Source organism: Anguilla rostrata, chromosome 17 (genome assembly GCF_018555375.3).
Source record: "Anguilla rostrata isolate EN2019 chromosome 17, ASM1855537v3, whole genome shotgun sequence".
Lineage (NCBI taxonomy): Eukaryota > Metazoa > Chordata > Actinopteri > Anguilliformes > Anguillidae > Anguilla > Anguilla rostrata.
In genome coordinates this window covers 28,937,115-28,952,540 of record NC_057949.1, presented here as the reverse complement: position 1 = coordinate 28,952,540, position 15,426 = coordinate 28,937,115, and the positions used below count along the sequence as shown (strand labels likewise).

Genomic DNA, 15,426 nt, shown 5'->3' with positions numbered 1-15,426 from the left:
CCTGCGGCAGCTCCAGCTCCCTCTCTGGGCTGCGCCCTGTGGGAGGGGGCGGGCTGTCTCTAGGGCTGGACATCCTGGCCGCAGTGCACTCTGGGAAGGGCGCGGCAGGTCCTCTCTCTCCCGCTGTCTTCCTCTGCTGGACACGGCCGGCTGCTCCGGGCGGTGCGAGAATCAGGGCTTCTCACTCCTGTGACATCAGCATTAGAATGTTCCGTTAATAACAATCTAATCACATAATTGTGATCTTACACCTGCTTACACCAAAGGGTTTCAATTGGTTCATTCAGCCAGGGTGATTGGCTGAAGCTGCATCCAACAGGCTGTAATGTGTCCAATCACACGGCGTGTGTGAGGGCGGGGGGAGTGTGAAAGGGGAGACAGAACGTCACTCGTGACAGCAGGACGACCCCGAGCACAGCGCCAACAGACAAGGACAGCATTCAGCAATCAGTCAAAGAGGCTTCTAACAGCCAAACGCATTCAGAAACGCGCTCCAAAAAGGCTCTTTTTCACCCAGCTGCAGCTGAAGGGATGGACGTAACGGCACAAAAGAGATCGTTGGCTTAGCAAAAAACCTAAAATAAAGTATCTTTTTTAGGTTCTCATGAAACCCTGAAATCCTGACATTTGTTTCCACACCTTTAGGGCACCTTTGTGGAGGGAAATATATTATACCATGTACTGTAAATATTTAGACAGTTTTGAAAATACAATTATATATTTCACAGCAGTGTAACACTGAAAGTGATGTCGTTATTTGCAATATATTTCTTTGAAATAACAAATATTCACAGCTGCAACACTTCATAATATGCTAGCAAATAAATAGTCACTTTCAGATTATATTATAATTATATATATTACAGCAGTGTAACATATTACAGTATCTAAAAAAGTGACTTTTTAATTTGTAAATATATTGTTAAAGAGTTTGCGACATTTTGATAATTTATGTTATTTCATGGAGATTTTACTGTGTAGGCATGAACGCTCAGTTTTGTTTTGTTTCGTTATTTGGGCATCCAGAAAGGCTGGGCAGGTGCCAGAGTCGTCCTGGAAGAAGCTGCAGCACCACTGCAAGGGGGTGGGGTGGGTTCCCGAATATGTGAGTCACTCTGGACTGCACCCAAAGTGAGGTAAGAGTCCCATTTCAAAAGAAGGAGAAGTGAGGTCGGGGGGGGGGGTCTAACAAGGGGGTCACCCACACACTCACTCACTCTCTTCCTCTCTCTCTCTTTGTACCTCTCTCACTCTCCCTCTCTTCCTCCCTCTTTCTCTCTCTCTTGCTCTCTCTCTCTTTCTCTCCCTTCCTCCCCCCCTCTCTCTCTTTCTCTCCCTCCCTGCCAGCTCTTTCTCTCTCTTTACACAGCTGTTTCAGGGCTGTGGTCCAGGCAGAATCATTTCTCCCTCCAGCTGTGGTGTCTGGTGCAGGAACACTAATCACCCCATGCTCCCGTCAGGTGACACCTGCCTGTCATTTGATTGGTTGAAAGGCACAGAAAAACTTTTACTTTAGCGTGTAATATCTCTTGGCAGGATATAGTCCATGTCTGGGATTATTTTGGTCCTTCCCGAATGTGACTGATAGCCTGCGTTCATTTGTTTTATTTTTAACTATCAAAAGAATGAAAATAAACGGTCGGCTGTCGGCACTGGGGATGCTAATGACGTCTCCTGCGAAGAATGAGCTTGTGAAGGACTGCAGACCTTGTAAACCATTCGGGATCAGTACTGTGTTCCTGTCATCTTGTGTCCAGTCTCTCAGCTGCTGGCTGCCCATGCTGTAAAGGCACTGTTCTAGCGCATGGATGGCCCCACGGTCCGCTATCAAATCTGGACAATGGCAGAATTGTGTGTGTGTGCGTTTGTGCACCTGTGTGTGCATATGTGCATGTGTGTGTGTGTGTGAGTGTGTGTTCACATGCGCGCGCATATGTGTGTGTGCATCCGTGTGTGCAAATTTGCCCCCCGAGTGGATTTAACCAGTGGAACACGGCTTTGGTTTATGCGGAAGACACCCCCCTCCCCGCAGTTATCAGAGCTTCGTCCAAGGAGACACTGTCAGAAATATCTTCATAATCGCGCTGGCATAGCTATAGCCGGAGGGAGAGACTGCCAACCGTTCGTTATTGTCTCCAGTCCATACGTCCACACATGAAATCGACCACGGTCGTCTCATGACATCAAACCATCAATGTGCAATCGGACAATATATCCTTGTGATCTTCATGCAGCCAGATCGTTCAGATGTATTCGTATTTATATGACACCGCACACCATTAACGTCAATCGCTTGGCCAAAGTGCATTATTCTCTGTATTTCCAAAAGTATAAAAAAGACTGAACGACGTCTGAGACAAGAAGAGCATTACATGTTCGGCTGTAATTGTGCGACAAGAAATCGAGGCCGTTCGTCTGAGGGGGAAAACCCGTGTCCTTCATCGTAAAACGCACAGGTGCGCGCTTGTGCTTCAGTTGAAATAGTGAAACGCACGATGCCATTTAAGTCCGATAGTTTTCCGCTTGCACGCCTGGGCATCCATTTTCCCTTCCTGTCACTGTCAGCGTTCGAAAATGATGCGCTGGTATGTGTAGCGGTGCGTGCGCGCGCGTGCAAGAGGGTGAGCAGTTGCTGCTATGTAAATACGAAAATACACTGGCATCTGCTTTTTGCCCATTGGCGACCCATTCCCACTCTGTATATTAATCACTGCAAACACACAGCTGCAAAAGCACGGCTAAGGAAAACTGTTGCTATTAAAGGTTGTGCATGAATATAATAATTCATAATTAATTTACAAAACAAATGTAATAAGAGCTCAATTATATTGATACCGACCTGAATTTGGTTCCCATTTTGGCAGCTGCTCTGACAGACGAGTGTGGCTGATGGCATTCCTTTTCGGGTGGACCATGAATGTAAAAATACGACCTGACAAAGATTAATCCATTCTCCTTTCAGATTAATACAGTATAAAAGCGGCGCCCAGTGGCGGTCGCTTCTTTCCAATGATGAAAAAAAAGCTTTGCAGCTGCCAGTTCGCGCGAGCTTCCTTAAGGAGCCGTCCAGGCCACGCCCACGCACAAATGCACCGACCACTAAGAGACTTTTATGTTGAACATAGCGCGAGCCGAGACGAGAACGCGCACCTTAAATATCCAGTAGTGATAATTACAAAGGGCGGTGTCACTCAGCAATTAAAATGAGAACATAAATAGTGCAAAATCGTGCGGTTTTGGATCATTTTACTTCCGCCCATATGAATTGAAGGTACCAATCAGGCAAAATAACGGTTTCTTGATTGGCAACTTCCAGACCAATAACATAAGCCAATGGCACCGTAGTCAACCAATCCAATGTGCTTTTTATTATAAGCTCGGGTGATAACTGGCGCATTACTCTTAACATTTTATTTATTTATTTACCTATTTATTTATATCCACGAATTTTCCTGGGCACGTGCATTTTGAATGCATATATGACGTTTGCATAAATTTCCTTCCACCTAAATAGTTAAAATCACCTGTATTTGGACGCGCGGTTGGGTTGAGTAGAGATGGGCGATGCATGCTGAGCGCCGCAGTTCTACTAAATAATGACACCGAACTGCCGGCCGTCAACGCTGCGCGCCGCTGCAAACGGAAGAGCGCGTGGCTGCACCTGGCAGCCGCGTGGCAGAATGATCACGGAGCCGAATGTTTCATGGTAGACTGGTGGGCGGGGCGTTGATGTTTTGTCGCATTTGAAACGCACTTCTGCAAACTCCAGATTGCGTAATGCGTTTATGCTCATATATTGCCGTATTCACTGTAAGAGAAACAGTGTTTACTGAAGTCTGCAAAGCCGTTCAATTCTGTCATCTGATTGCTGAACAAATTTAGACAGAAAACCATTCGGGTATAATAGTAAGTGTCCCCCTCTGTATAATACTACTACTACTACTAATAATAATAATAATAATCGAGGTGTTCCACAGCGCACGAGCCGTTTCTAAGACGGCCAGACAAACTTCTCATTGGTTTTTAAGCAGATGGGTGGAACAATGAAGCAGACGCTTGATGACCTGAAAACATACAGATTTATAGTCGGTGTCAATAGTTCCGCGTTGTAATCCGGTGCTGACCCACATTGTGCTTGAAAAGTGATCAGGACGATCTTAAAATGTATTTTCTAAATGCCACCCGGAGCAATAAGGACTAATGCATTTGTGACATGGATAATTGCATATTTTCTTCCTTTCAGTGAACAGTTGCCGCTTCAGAATTTTGAACTAGCTGTACACAAAAGCATAAAAAACCAGGCTATTTACAAGTGAATATTGAGCTCTGTATCCTTGACAGATAAAAATATTTATCTGTTAATTCCTGAACGATTAAAAATTCCTTATTCTAAATATTCCTTTCTATTTCTGGGAGTAGCATGCTTGGGAAGGTTTTGTAATTTTACTTTTTCACGAAATCCCAAAACGGGGTCCAAGAAAGGGATTTTGTATCCGGATTAAAATGTAGTATTAGGGTATTGAATGTAATCTGTAGGTTGTAGGTTACCCCTGAACACCCTGCCAAAAAGAAAGCTGTCTTATCATGAAATTGATTTTCAGTGGCCAAAAAAATAATGACATCGGCTATGTGAACAAAATAACCAGATAAAATCGCAAATGCTCGTGTGGGAAAAGTATATGTAGGCCTACACCATGACATGATAGCGCATTTGTAATATGTTTGCTGTTAACTATATGGCTTCGCCGCAGTGATCTGGTCAACCAGAGTCCGGTTCCGTTGACAGATTACTCTAGGGCTGACAATAAAGCATTTTATTTACCTTACTGACCCCATGCGGACACGAAGCGATACTACAACTTTCATATGCAAATAAATACAAATCCACTATCTTAACCCTCCTATTATGTTAAATTTAACTAACAACTTTTATGTTTGCGGTCATTTGACCCCAGCAATATAAACCTGCAGAAAATATTGTAACTGAAAGTGTTACCCAAGTTTCTCTCTCAGCTACTTTAGGCCTTTCTACTGACCATCCTAATAGCCCAGTAAATAAACATGACTCCCCCCATCCTCTCTTTTCTTGACTATTGCGAAATATGCAAATGACTGTACAATCTCATTCATTGACCTAAAATGGGAAACAAAGTATGTTTTGGTGTTTGCAGGGCTTTATGTTGGTATTACGTGCTCATTAAAAAAGAAAAATAACATTTGGAAAGAAACAGAACTTTTATTATCAAGCATCGTAACATTTTATGTTCAGGGTCAATTTGACCCCAGGACAAAATATAAAAACTGTCAAACATTTCAAATGTTTAGGTTCAGAAAACACTTCAGAACATCAATGAGTAACACATGACAGTTATTCAATAATGAAGAAACACCAATAAAAAGTAAATTAGTCGCCAGAATTGAGTTTTGATAAAAAATGAACATAACAGCTCAACTAGGTACCCGTTGGTATCAATTCTTCATTCAAGCGAGATAGGTGCAAGTTTGTCATGCTCCTGTCGACCCTGCCTTGTTTCCCTGTCATCAAAACGTATAATGTGGGAGAAAACACGAAATGTCTCCAGAGACATTGGGGCTGGAAAAATTGCCCTACCAGTGTCAGCATTCCAAAGGCTTGCTGTTGCTTCACCTTTTGACTTGTACACTCCTGTCAAAATAAGCAACCCAATATAGGATTGCTAGTGGGTCACATCCAGCTCTTTCCAATTGTCACCATACACATGCCTCCCCTCCCCTCCTCTCAAGTTTGTCATCTCAAGAATATCCTTCTGCATTGATGGTGTTATGAAGAGTTCAAATGCAGACTTTATGTCTTGTCCATGACTGCTAGCATATCTGGTGGGGCCTGGAACCATTTTGATGACATTAGCAGGACTAAGTCTACCCTGTCTTTCAACTGGGGATCCGTACCATAGTAGTTCTCCATTTTTGGAAGTAAACATGTCAGTTCTTGGTGGTTGAGAGATGACAGGGGGGTTTCTTGAGGGTTGAGAGATGACAGGAGGGTTTATTGATGATTGAGAGGCGACAGGAAGGTTTCTTGGTGGTTGAGAGATGACAGGAGGGTTTCTTGGTGGTTGAGAGATGACAGGAGGATCTTTTGGTGGTTGAGAAACAACAGGAGGGTCAGAATGTGGTATCTCAAAGGTTTCATTCTCATCATCGTCTCTCTCTCTCTCTCACACACACACACACACACACACATACACACACACACACACACAAATTAATGTGAAAGTGCCCTCAGCCAACACAATAAAAACAAGATCAAAATGATGGTTTTATATCACAATAGATCTTGGGGTCAAAACGACCCCAACAACACCTATGCGTACAACATGCGTACGGGACATCGAAAATAATTTTTTCAGTTAATTTCATGTTTGCCTTGTTTTCCCCATAAAGTCAGGAAAAGTCATGAAATATCTAGCTGAAAAAGTATGGTAACCGTATTTTTAGAGACAGTAAACATTGAATGTGGTCAAATTGACCCAAAACATAATAGGAGGGTTAATTGCAGTTGCGATTTTTTTTTTTTGCGCCTGTACTAACCAAGCTGAATTATTTAGCTTCCGCAGGTTTCACAAAGCTGTCTTGACAGAGGCTAGCCTACCGAAATTGTAGGCTACTAAATGAAATACATTATTTCTTGTTTCTCATTCTATTGTTTTACGAGAAAGGAGAAACAATGGATCGTTTACAAAATGTTGAAATACATTTAAATAGACAAATTTTATAATTAAATTAATTTAAAAAATAAAAATTGTTGAGGATTAAATATCAAAAATTGAGGGTTAAACTGAAAAGGATAAAATGTTATGTTTAGCGGATGTTTACTGGCGAGAAAGGAAGCCGAGAAAATGTTTCAGAACACGGTGACGTGCTGGTGGTATTAATACTGTGGAGCCCTGTCCACTGACACCCTTTCGCCATGACAACGGTCGAGTGAGCCCAAAGCACGTGTCTGTTACCCCCACTCTCACTAGCGCGATCGCTGTTTGCCTGAATCAAAGTCACCGCCCCAGCCGAAGTTTTCTGTTGAAGTTTTTTGGGGTATTCTCGAGAGAACCGGACTACGCCGGACTCAGCACCGCAGCGGCAGTGCATGCAGTGACATAAGCTAATTTGCTTTTCTCCGAATTCGAAAAACATCCAACACCGAAATCTCTTTTTCAGAAGTGTTAACGCGTGCATGAAGAATCTCATCTGACAGACCAAAGTAAGTTGTTTGTCATTGGAATGATTCCTTTTTGGGTGAAAAATATTTATTTCAGAAGTAGCCTACATTTTCAGTGTAGCCTGCTTGACTGTCATTTGCGGAGCGCGGCTTAGTCCGTGTATTCTTGCCATGCAAAACTAAATACGAAGTTCACATTTTAGACATATCGAATGCGCACCGGGAATCATTGAGAAACTATAGAATATTACATTAATCGCAAATGAATAAGATGCTGTAAATGACATGAATATTGCACTCGACACCACCGCACTGAGAACTGCTCGCGCCTGCACCTGTTGAGTAAAACACAAAAGTTCAATAGCCTGCAGAACCTTTGAAGCAACTCCGTCCTTGATCTAGCATTTACTTTAACGTTAACCTCTGCCGTGGGCGTGGGGTATACATTGCTCAGTTTTTTTTTTAAATGTGCCAGTGTGTTCAGGCTTCAGTATTTTATTTACGCGACAAAGTATTACATTTGAACAATGTTTATGAAGATGGGAAGTACACAATTAAAGCATACATTATACACCCACCCTCCCTCTGTTCTGTCATCTTCTCCCGACCCTCTTTATTCCTAGTTCCCCTGATTCTGTCCCTTTTCCCAACAGCACAGCTGATTTCCTCTTTATCGCACCCCCTCCCTCTATCCCTCCATCTCTGTGTCCATCTCTCCATCTAAGACTCACAGAATAGCATGTTTTCTGCTCATCCTTAAACTTGTGGATTGATCCAACTTTTGCTTGCATTTGTACCAATATTTACCCCTCTCTTTCTCTCCCTCCCTCTCTCCCTCCCCTCTCCCCCTTCTCTCTCTCTCCCTCTCACCCCTCCCCCCCCCCCCCCCCCCCCCCCCCAGGCCATGTTTGCCCTCTCGGAGCTGACGGCCCTCCCAGAGTGGCAGGGGGGGTGCTATAAGCTGCTGAAGCCCTGGTGGGAGGTGTTTATGGAGTACCTGGTGGTGCTCATGCTCATGGTCTCCGTGCTCGCCGGGACCCTCCTCCTGTCCCGGGACGGGGTGGTGTGCCTCCCCGTCGACCCCCACCATGCCCCCTCCCTGAATCACAGCTCCCCCCACCTCCCTGAATCCATGCCCCCCCACCATCAGCCCTCCCCGGAATCCCGCCAAGGACCTCTCCCAGCCAATCAGGATCGTAATCACGCTTCCCGTCCTCCTCCTCCTCCTCCTGTTCCCCAAACCGCGGCAGCCCCCCCGCACCAGGCCCCCCCGCCCAGGGGGAGGCGCACACACCTGGACTACCAGCAGTACGTGTACGTGGCGCAGGTGTGCTACCACGAGGCGCTCCCCTGGTACTCGCGCTTCTTCCCCTACCTGGCGCTGCTGCAGTCGCTGGTGCTGCTGGCCAGCGGCTGCTTCTGGTTCCGCTTCCCGCGCACCTCCGCCCGCATAGAGCACTTCCTGGTCATCCTGGGCAAGTGCTGCGAGTCGCCGTGGACGTCCCGCGCTCTCTCCCTCGCCGCGCGGCTGGACGGCGCGCGGGGGTGGGCGGAGGAGGGCGGCGGGACGGTGGGCGTGGTCGCGGGAGGGGCCGGGCCCAAACCGCCGCCGCCGCCGCCGCCCTCCTCCTCCACACCCGCCTCCCGCTCCCCCTCCATCGCAGGCCGGTCCAGCCTGGATTCGGGCACTGACAGCCCCCTGCTGGTCAGGTCAGGGAGTGCGTCTGCCTCCGCCCACGTGACGCCCCCTTCGCCCTGTCCCTCTGCTCTCTCTCGCTCCTCCTCTCTCTCCTCCGGGTCCTTCTCCCCCTCCTCCCCCTCCCCCTGCGCACCCCAGCACGCCCCTCCCGCGCGGGACGCCCCCCCCCAGGCGTCCAGCCTGGACCGGAGCGACGGGGAGCAGGCGCGGGCTCTTTTTGAGAGGGTGCGCAGGTTCCGCGCCCATTGCGAGTCCTCCGATATAATCTACAAGGTCAGAGAGCCCGTCCCATTGGCCACTGTCCTCCCTTCTGTCTCCTCTCTTCTGTCTCCTGTCTCCTCTCTCTCCTCTCTCCTGTCTCCTCTTTCCTCTCTCCTGTCTCCTCTCTCCTCTCTCTTCTCTTCTGTCTCCTATCTCCTGTCTCCTCTCCTCCCTTCTCTCTTCTCTCCTCTCTCCTGTCTCTCCTCTCCTCTCCTTTCTCCTCTTTCCCTTCTCCTCCTTAATCTGTGTGTCAGTCCTCACTGACTTTAATGCCTGGCTGTGCACTTTTCTGCTAACTAGTCATTTTATACAGTAATTTACTGGTCTTTTTAACACATGTGTATTGTATAAAAACACAGTAAACTGTCCAGTGTTGTTTCAGCTCTTAACAGAGCACATATGAGCATATGAAGTACTCTGTAATACTTGCATTAACACAGCCATCAGATGGTGTTTGAGGTGCTGAAGTTTATACTGACCCTGAGCTACATTTACATTAGTGTAGATGCTCTTACCTAGAGCAGCATACAAGATGAAAAAAACGACAGGAATGCAACAATGTAGTTGTGCTACAGAGAAAACAAAATAGTCATTTTAATAACCACTAACTAACTGCATAGCATAGCATCTGATCATGCTAACAACTAGCACTGTCCACTTAGCCTTGCACTCCAGACGGAGACGTTAAGGGGTGGATTGTCACCTGGCTTCGCGCTCCGTCTCCTGCAGGTGTACCTGGCGCAGACCGTGTTCAAGGTGCTGAAGTTTGTGCTGATCGTGAGCTACACGGTGCCGCTGCTCGGCTCCATCTCCTTCAGCCACGTGTGTGAGCCACAGGCCCACGCCCTGACGGGGTACAGCGCCTTCCTGTGCACCCACAGCCTGGCCTCCACCCTGCGCAAGCTGCTGCTAGCGTACCTGGGCCTGCTGGTGCTGTTCGGCCTGCTGGGCCTCTACACGCTCTGCTGGATCTGCCACAGGTGTGTGAGTGTGTGTGTGTGTGTGGAGGGGTGGGGGGTGTGAGTATGTGTGTGTGTGTGTGTGTGAGCACGTGTGCTTGCACGTGCGTGTGCCTGTGTGGGTTGTGTGTGTGTGTGGGGGGGGGGTGCGTATGTGGGGGGGTGTTTGTGTGTGTGTGTGTGTGGGTTTTGCATGCGTGTGCGTATGTGTGTGTGTACATCTGTGTTTGTGTGGTTGAGGGTTGGGTTCAATTCCATTTCAATTCGCTTAATTTCAGAAATGAACTGAAATTCAGTGGTATTCTCGCAGTTCAGCAGCAAGTATTGACTGTGGCAGACTGTGGATGATCTGTCTGTTTTATCAGTGGCAGAGGAGGAAAGTCCAGGGGTCAGCGATTAGTAAACGTCCTGCCATGTGTTCCTTCCACCCATGAAGTCAGCCAGCTGATTTCCCTCATTATCTGTACCTCCTGGCTGAAGAATTGTGCGAATCCAGGTGATCGGAACAAAATACCGGGGAGGACTTTTACTTCCTGAAAGTTGATTTCCCACCTCTGGTTTTCGGGGACACCCCCGCCCCGCCCCCCCCCCCCGCCCCGCCCCCAGGTCTCTGCGGCAGTATTCCTTCCAGCGCGTGCGGGACTTGGGCTCCCTGCAGGACGTCCCGGACCTCTGTAACGACCTGGCCTTCCTGCTGCACATGGCGGACCAGTACGACCCGCTGCTGTCGCGCCGGCTGTCCGTCTTCCTGTCGCCCGTCAGCGAGACGCAGCTGCTGGAGGAGAGCCTGGAGCGCCGGTGGGACGCCGCCCGGCTGCGGGCCGCCGTGACCTCCGACCCCCACGGCCACGCCCAGCTGCAGCTGGTGGCCCTACCCAGGCTGCCACACGCCCTCTTCTCCCTCAGCCACCTGGAGGTGCTGAAGCTGGAGCTGATCGCCAACGCCAAGCTGCCCGCCCAGGTGTCCCACATGACCTCACTCAGGTACGCAGCCTAGGTGTCCCACATGACCTCACTCAGGTACGCCGTTCTGTGGTCACATGACCTCACTCAGGTACGCAGCCCAGGTGTCCCACATGACCTCACTCAGGTACGCAGCCCAGGTGTCCCACATGACCTCACTCAGGTACGCAGCCCAGGTGTCCCACATGACCTCACTCAGGTATGCAGCCCAGGTGTCCCACATGACCTTATTCAGGTACGGCGTTCTGTGGTCACATGACCTCACTCAGGTACGCAGCCCAGGTGTCCAACATGTCCCTATGAATACAGTTGCGCTGCAGTGACTGCGTGTCTGCCCCTGCAGGGAGCTGCACCTGTACCACTGTCCCGCTGCGGTGGAGCCGGGGGCCCTGGCAGTGCTGCAGGAGCGCCTGGAGGCCCTGCACCTCACCTTCACCCAGGCCGCGGAGATCCCCAGCTGGGTGTACGCGCTGCGGGGCCTGCAGGAGCTGCACCTGACCGGCCGGGTGGGCGGGGAGGGCGGGGCCGGGGGCGGGGCCGGGGGCAGGGCAGGGGGCGGGGCCGGGCGGGGCTGGGCCCTGGGCAGCCTGCGGCAGCTGCGGCACCTGCGCACGCTGGTCCTGCGGGGGGCGCTGCTGCAGCGGGTCCCGGGCGAGCTGGCGGAGGTGGCGGGCAGCCTGCTGAGGCTGGAGGTGCACAACGAGGGGGCGCGGCTGCTGGCGCTGACGGGGCTCCGGCGGCTGGCCGGGCTGGCGGAGCTCAGCCTGCAGGGCTGCCAGCTGGAGAGTCTGCCCTCGGCGCTGCTGGCCCTGGGCGGCCTGCGCGGCCTGGACCTGCGCCACAACGCCCTGCGCACCCTGGAGGGCCTGCTGGGCCTGCAGCACCTGCGCCGCCTGGCCTGCCTGCAGCTGGCGCACAACCGCGTGCTGGCGCTGCCCGCCAGCGTGGGCATGCTGCGGGCGCTGGAGCTGCTGGACCTCAGCCACAACCGGCTGCAGACGCTGCCGCCCGCGCTCTTCACCCTGCCGCGCCTGCGCTGCCTCCTGCTGGCCGCCAACCTCCTGGAGGACCTGCCGGCGGAGGTGGCGGCGCTGACGCAGCTGGCGGAGCTGGACCTGAGCGCCAACAAGCTGGAGTCGCTCCCGCCCGCGCTGCCCGCCCGCCTGCGCACCCTGGACCTGGCCCACAACTCCCTGGGGGGCCTCCCGGCCGGGCTGGGGGCGCTGGGCGAGCTCTCGCGGCTGGACGTTCGCGGGAACAGCCTGGAGGCTCTGCCCGCGGAGCTGGGGGCGTGCGCGGGGCTGCGGGGGGGCGGGCTGCTGGCGGAGGACTGGCTCCTCCTCTCCCTGCCCGCCCACGTCCGCGAGTCCCTGCGGCAGCCGGACTCCGCCGCCGGCGCCGCCGCTGCCACGGCGACGGACGCGCGCTCCCGCCCAAACTCCCGCCCAAACTCGGACTCTCCACCTTCCACGACACGTGAGCTCCATCGCTCTGGAGTTCGATAGACACACTACGTAGGACATGTCATGATTAGCCAACCTGATCGATGCCTATGGAGATAACACTAGACGATCACATATGTCATGATAACACACATACACTGATACGGATGCACATATGGTCATGGATATAGACACACATACACTGATACGGATGCACATATGGTCATGGATATAGACACACATACACTGATATAGATACACATATGGTTACAGATATAGACACAGTTACATGCACAAATGCACAGATAAGGATCTGCACTGTTCTGTGCAGGGGGCGTGGCTAGGAATTCTGGGCCCCCTGAAAGAATATTGCTCTGGCCCCCCCTTTTTAAAAAACAAAACAAATAAAAAAAATTTTAGGCCCTCTCCAGATGTGCTGAACACCAAAAAGACCCCCCGCCAACCAGCAAACAGTCACAATGGTGCTCCCTACTCACAGTTTCAAATGCTGACACACACTCCAAACGATGGTTTGCTGAAAAAGGACTGTTGAGTTTTTTGGGGTTTTTTTTGGAGGATACAGAGCTATTCATCCATGACCTGGCCCCCTCTCAGCACCTGACTAATAAACAGCGGATAGGAGAACTTGTTTTCAGCCTCTTCCCTCAGCTGGCCTGGCCCCTTAGGGATCCTGTGCGGGGTGGGGAGGGTCAAACATGGCCCCTGTCTCTTTTGTCTGGAAACTCAAACACTGCACAGCTTGGTGGAATGAGGACGGAATTCCAACACGCTTGAGATTTGCCTCAGAACTCTGCTCCAGTTTATTTGCTGGTGCTCCTGTCAAGTTTTACGTTTCTCTCGAGTTACATCAGGAAAGAAGGAAACTGTTTGCAGTGCACTGTGTTATATTAAGATGTTTTACTGATATGTGATACTTCTAGAGTTCAGTTCAGGAGATGCTATCGACTGATTTAACTTTTTGCACAGCTAAAATGTAAGGCAGGACTCTCTAATATGTATATTTGGGTCTGTTTTTGAAGTTTTTTCAGCTTTTGAATTTACAGTCTTCGATGTCTTTCACAATACTGTGGATGTTTGTGTGCATGCAGGCGTGTGTGTGTGTGTGTGTGTGTGTGCACTTTAGCACTGGCTTTTAATGTATAAAAACACCTGTAGTTCACTTGGGTACATGCTCGCACTGAGAGGACTTTTTGAATTAGGAAAACAGGGCAGCTAACATGATAATTAAAACAATATAGAAGCCATGACTAACACCCAATCTCCTTTTTTATTTTACATTCTGATATGCCATTAAAATAAAATAAAAACATTTTCTGTGCGTGTGACCATCTGCGTGTTTGAGGTGAAAGGGTTCAAATGTCAAAGGAAAAACAGATTCATATCACTGTCCCTCCCACAAAGCAGATCAGGCACTACACCCCAAGCTCTGCCTTCTCACCCAGAGCCCCACCTTCTCCAGACTGGGTCTCAATGTTGGAGCCTTCTGCCCAGCCACATGCAGCCCAATCCCACCCCCTTCCCTTCCCCACATCTCAGCACTAATGCCCCTGGTAATGGACTGATGTCCCAAAATCCCCATCCCCTAGTTCTGCACCTCCAGCTACACTTTAGAATCCTTCCTCCAAGCTTTTGTGTGGTGGAATTCATGTCCAGGAATACTACTGTGTGTGAACCTTCCCTCCCTGTATGTGCGTGTGTTACCCTCACTCTTTCACCTAGACATGACCCCCCCCCCCTTTGCTTCATGGGACACCACGTTGGTTGTGGAGCCTCTGTGTGCAAAAACTTTGGAGGGGCGCAGAGCAGGGTTTCTGCAGAGCTCTGTAAGTCAGAGCTGAAGTAGCTGAAATAAACACACACAAAGCTGTGTTGTATAATGGTTAGGCAACTGCTCAGAGGAGATTGCAGGTTCATTTCCTGAGTGAGGCATTGCCGCTGTAGGCCTACCCCTCATCAGTAATGCCGAAACCGGAACTGTATCTTTGTCGAACTGCATAAATGGCCAGCACACACACACAAAAAAAAGAATGTAAGCTGCATACGCTGTAGAAGGATGTGTTCTAAGCTAATAAATAATATAACATAGAATGTGCTTATCTCTTTTTAATGTTCAGCATGTTGCACTATTAAAAGTAGGCTATATTGAATGTGTTTTTGAGGGCAGGCTCCAAGGCTCCAGGTCAGTAGGCTAATATGATGAGAGAAAGCATATGTGCGCCTCACCCTCTACAGCAAATATCCTATGGTAGGGTTAGTGTTCCAGCGTTAAAAAAAAAATTAAAAAACTAAAACTGAAAGGTACACGCAGAAGGTGCGAGTGTATGTTGCCCGGTACTTTGCGCCCTAATTCGTACATCATGTCAAACTGATGACTTATTTGCTGTTAAAATGCAGTTCTGGCAACACTGCCACGAAGGCAGACTACATAAATTTCAGATATGCGTTTATATGAGTTTTTAAAAAGGTATTTATTGAAGAACTCCGTTGTCGATTAAGCATGACGTAAATGTCCCTCTTCGGCTGACGTTAGAGAAAGGGAGCTGGCATATTCAGGTAATACAAACCGGTAAAACGATGAAGTAAAATTATATTGTAAATATGCGTTGCTCTAGCAAGTTAATCCTGTTTTAAATGCGTTCTATTTTTATTGCAGTGACTCATTTTACTGGGAAATACCACGTACATTTGCTTGTGTAGAAATGTCGTTTCACTAAGCCTGGTATCACTTTGCTCATTAATCAAGTAAATGCATTTCTGATTTTCTTATCATCGCTGAACGTCTGTCATGTAATGTCATATTTTATGTTTGCAAACAGCTGGTAGCCTACTTGTACGAACCAGAGAGGTACGAACTCCTGTTTGTCTCTGAGCGGGCTTGTTTTGTCC

General features: G+C 49.3%; 2 protein-coding genes across 4 annotated transcripts in view; one reads left to right on the top strand and one right to left on the bottom strand.

Annotated features, from left to right (window-relative positions):
- The window catches only part of LOC135243481 (EVI5-like protein), a 23,878-nt gene extending 20,467 nt beyond the window's left edge, over positions 1-3,411 (bottom strand). Inside the window, exons 1-2 of one of the 3 annotated variants that reach the window (XM_064315355.1) lie at positions 2,840-3,411; positions 1-187 (exon numbers count right to left, since the gene is read on the bottom strand). The exon at positions 1-187 is cut by the window's left edge and continues 169 nt beyond it. In XM_064315355.1, coding sequence (XP_064171425.1) covers positions 1-73 — 73 coding nt within the window. In that variant the 5' untranslated portion in view covers positions 74-187; positions 2,840-3,411. The remainder of the gene's footprint in view (positions 188-2,839) is intronic. The other 2 variants (XM_064315353.1, XM_064315354.1) reach the window with 2 other exon arrangements.
- Positions 3,412-6,937: 3,526 nt separating this feature from the next.
- On the top strand, positions 6,938-12,582 carry si:ch211-106h11.1 (volume-regulated anion channel subunit LRRC8D). The gene is made up of 5 exons (XM_064316307.1): positions 6,938-7,237; positions 8,097-9,167; positions 9,885-10,135; positions 10,721-11,098; positions 11,421-12,582. The coding sequence occupies exons 2-5, from the start codon at positions 8,100-8,102 to the stop codon at positions 12,580-12,582; spliced, it is 2,859 nt and encodes a 952-aa protein (XP_064172377.1). The 5' UTR covers positions 6,938-7,237; positions 8,097-8,099.
- Positions 12,583-15,426: the final 2,844 nt, after the last annotated feature.

Excerpts from the sequence above, each read along its gene's own strand:
- si:ch211-106h11.1 (XM_064316307.1), top strand. The coding sequence starts at position 8,100 with ATGTTTGCCCTCTCGGAGCTGACGGCCCTCCCAGAGTGGCAGGGGGGG. Across the intron at positions 9,168-9,884 it reads CCTCCGATATAATCTACAAG|GTGTACCTGGCGCAGACCGT; the intron begins GTCAGAGAGCCC and ends CGTCTCCTGCAG. Across the intron at positions 10,136-10,720 it reads CTCTGCTGGATCTGCCACAG|GTCTCTGCGGCAGTATTCCT; the intron begins GTGTGTGAGTGT and ends CCCCGCCCCCAG.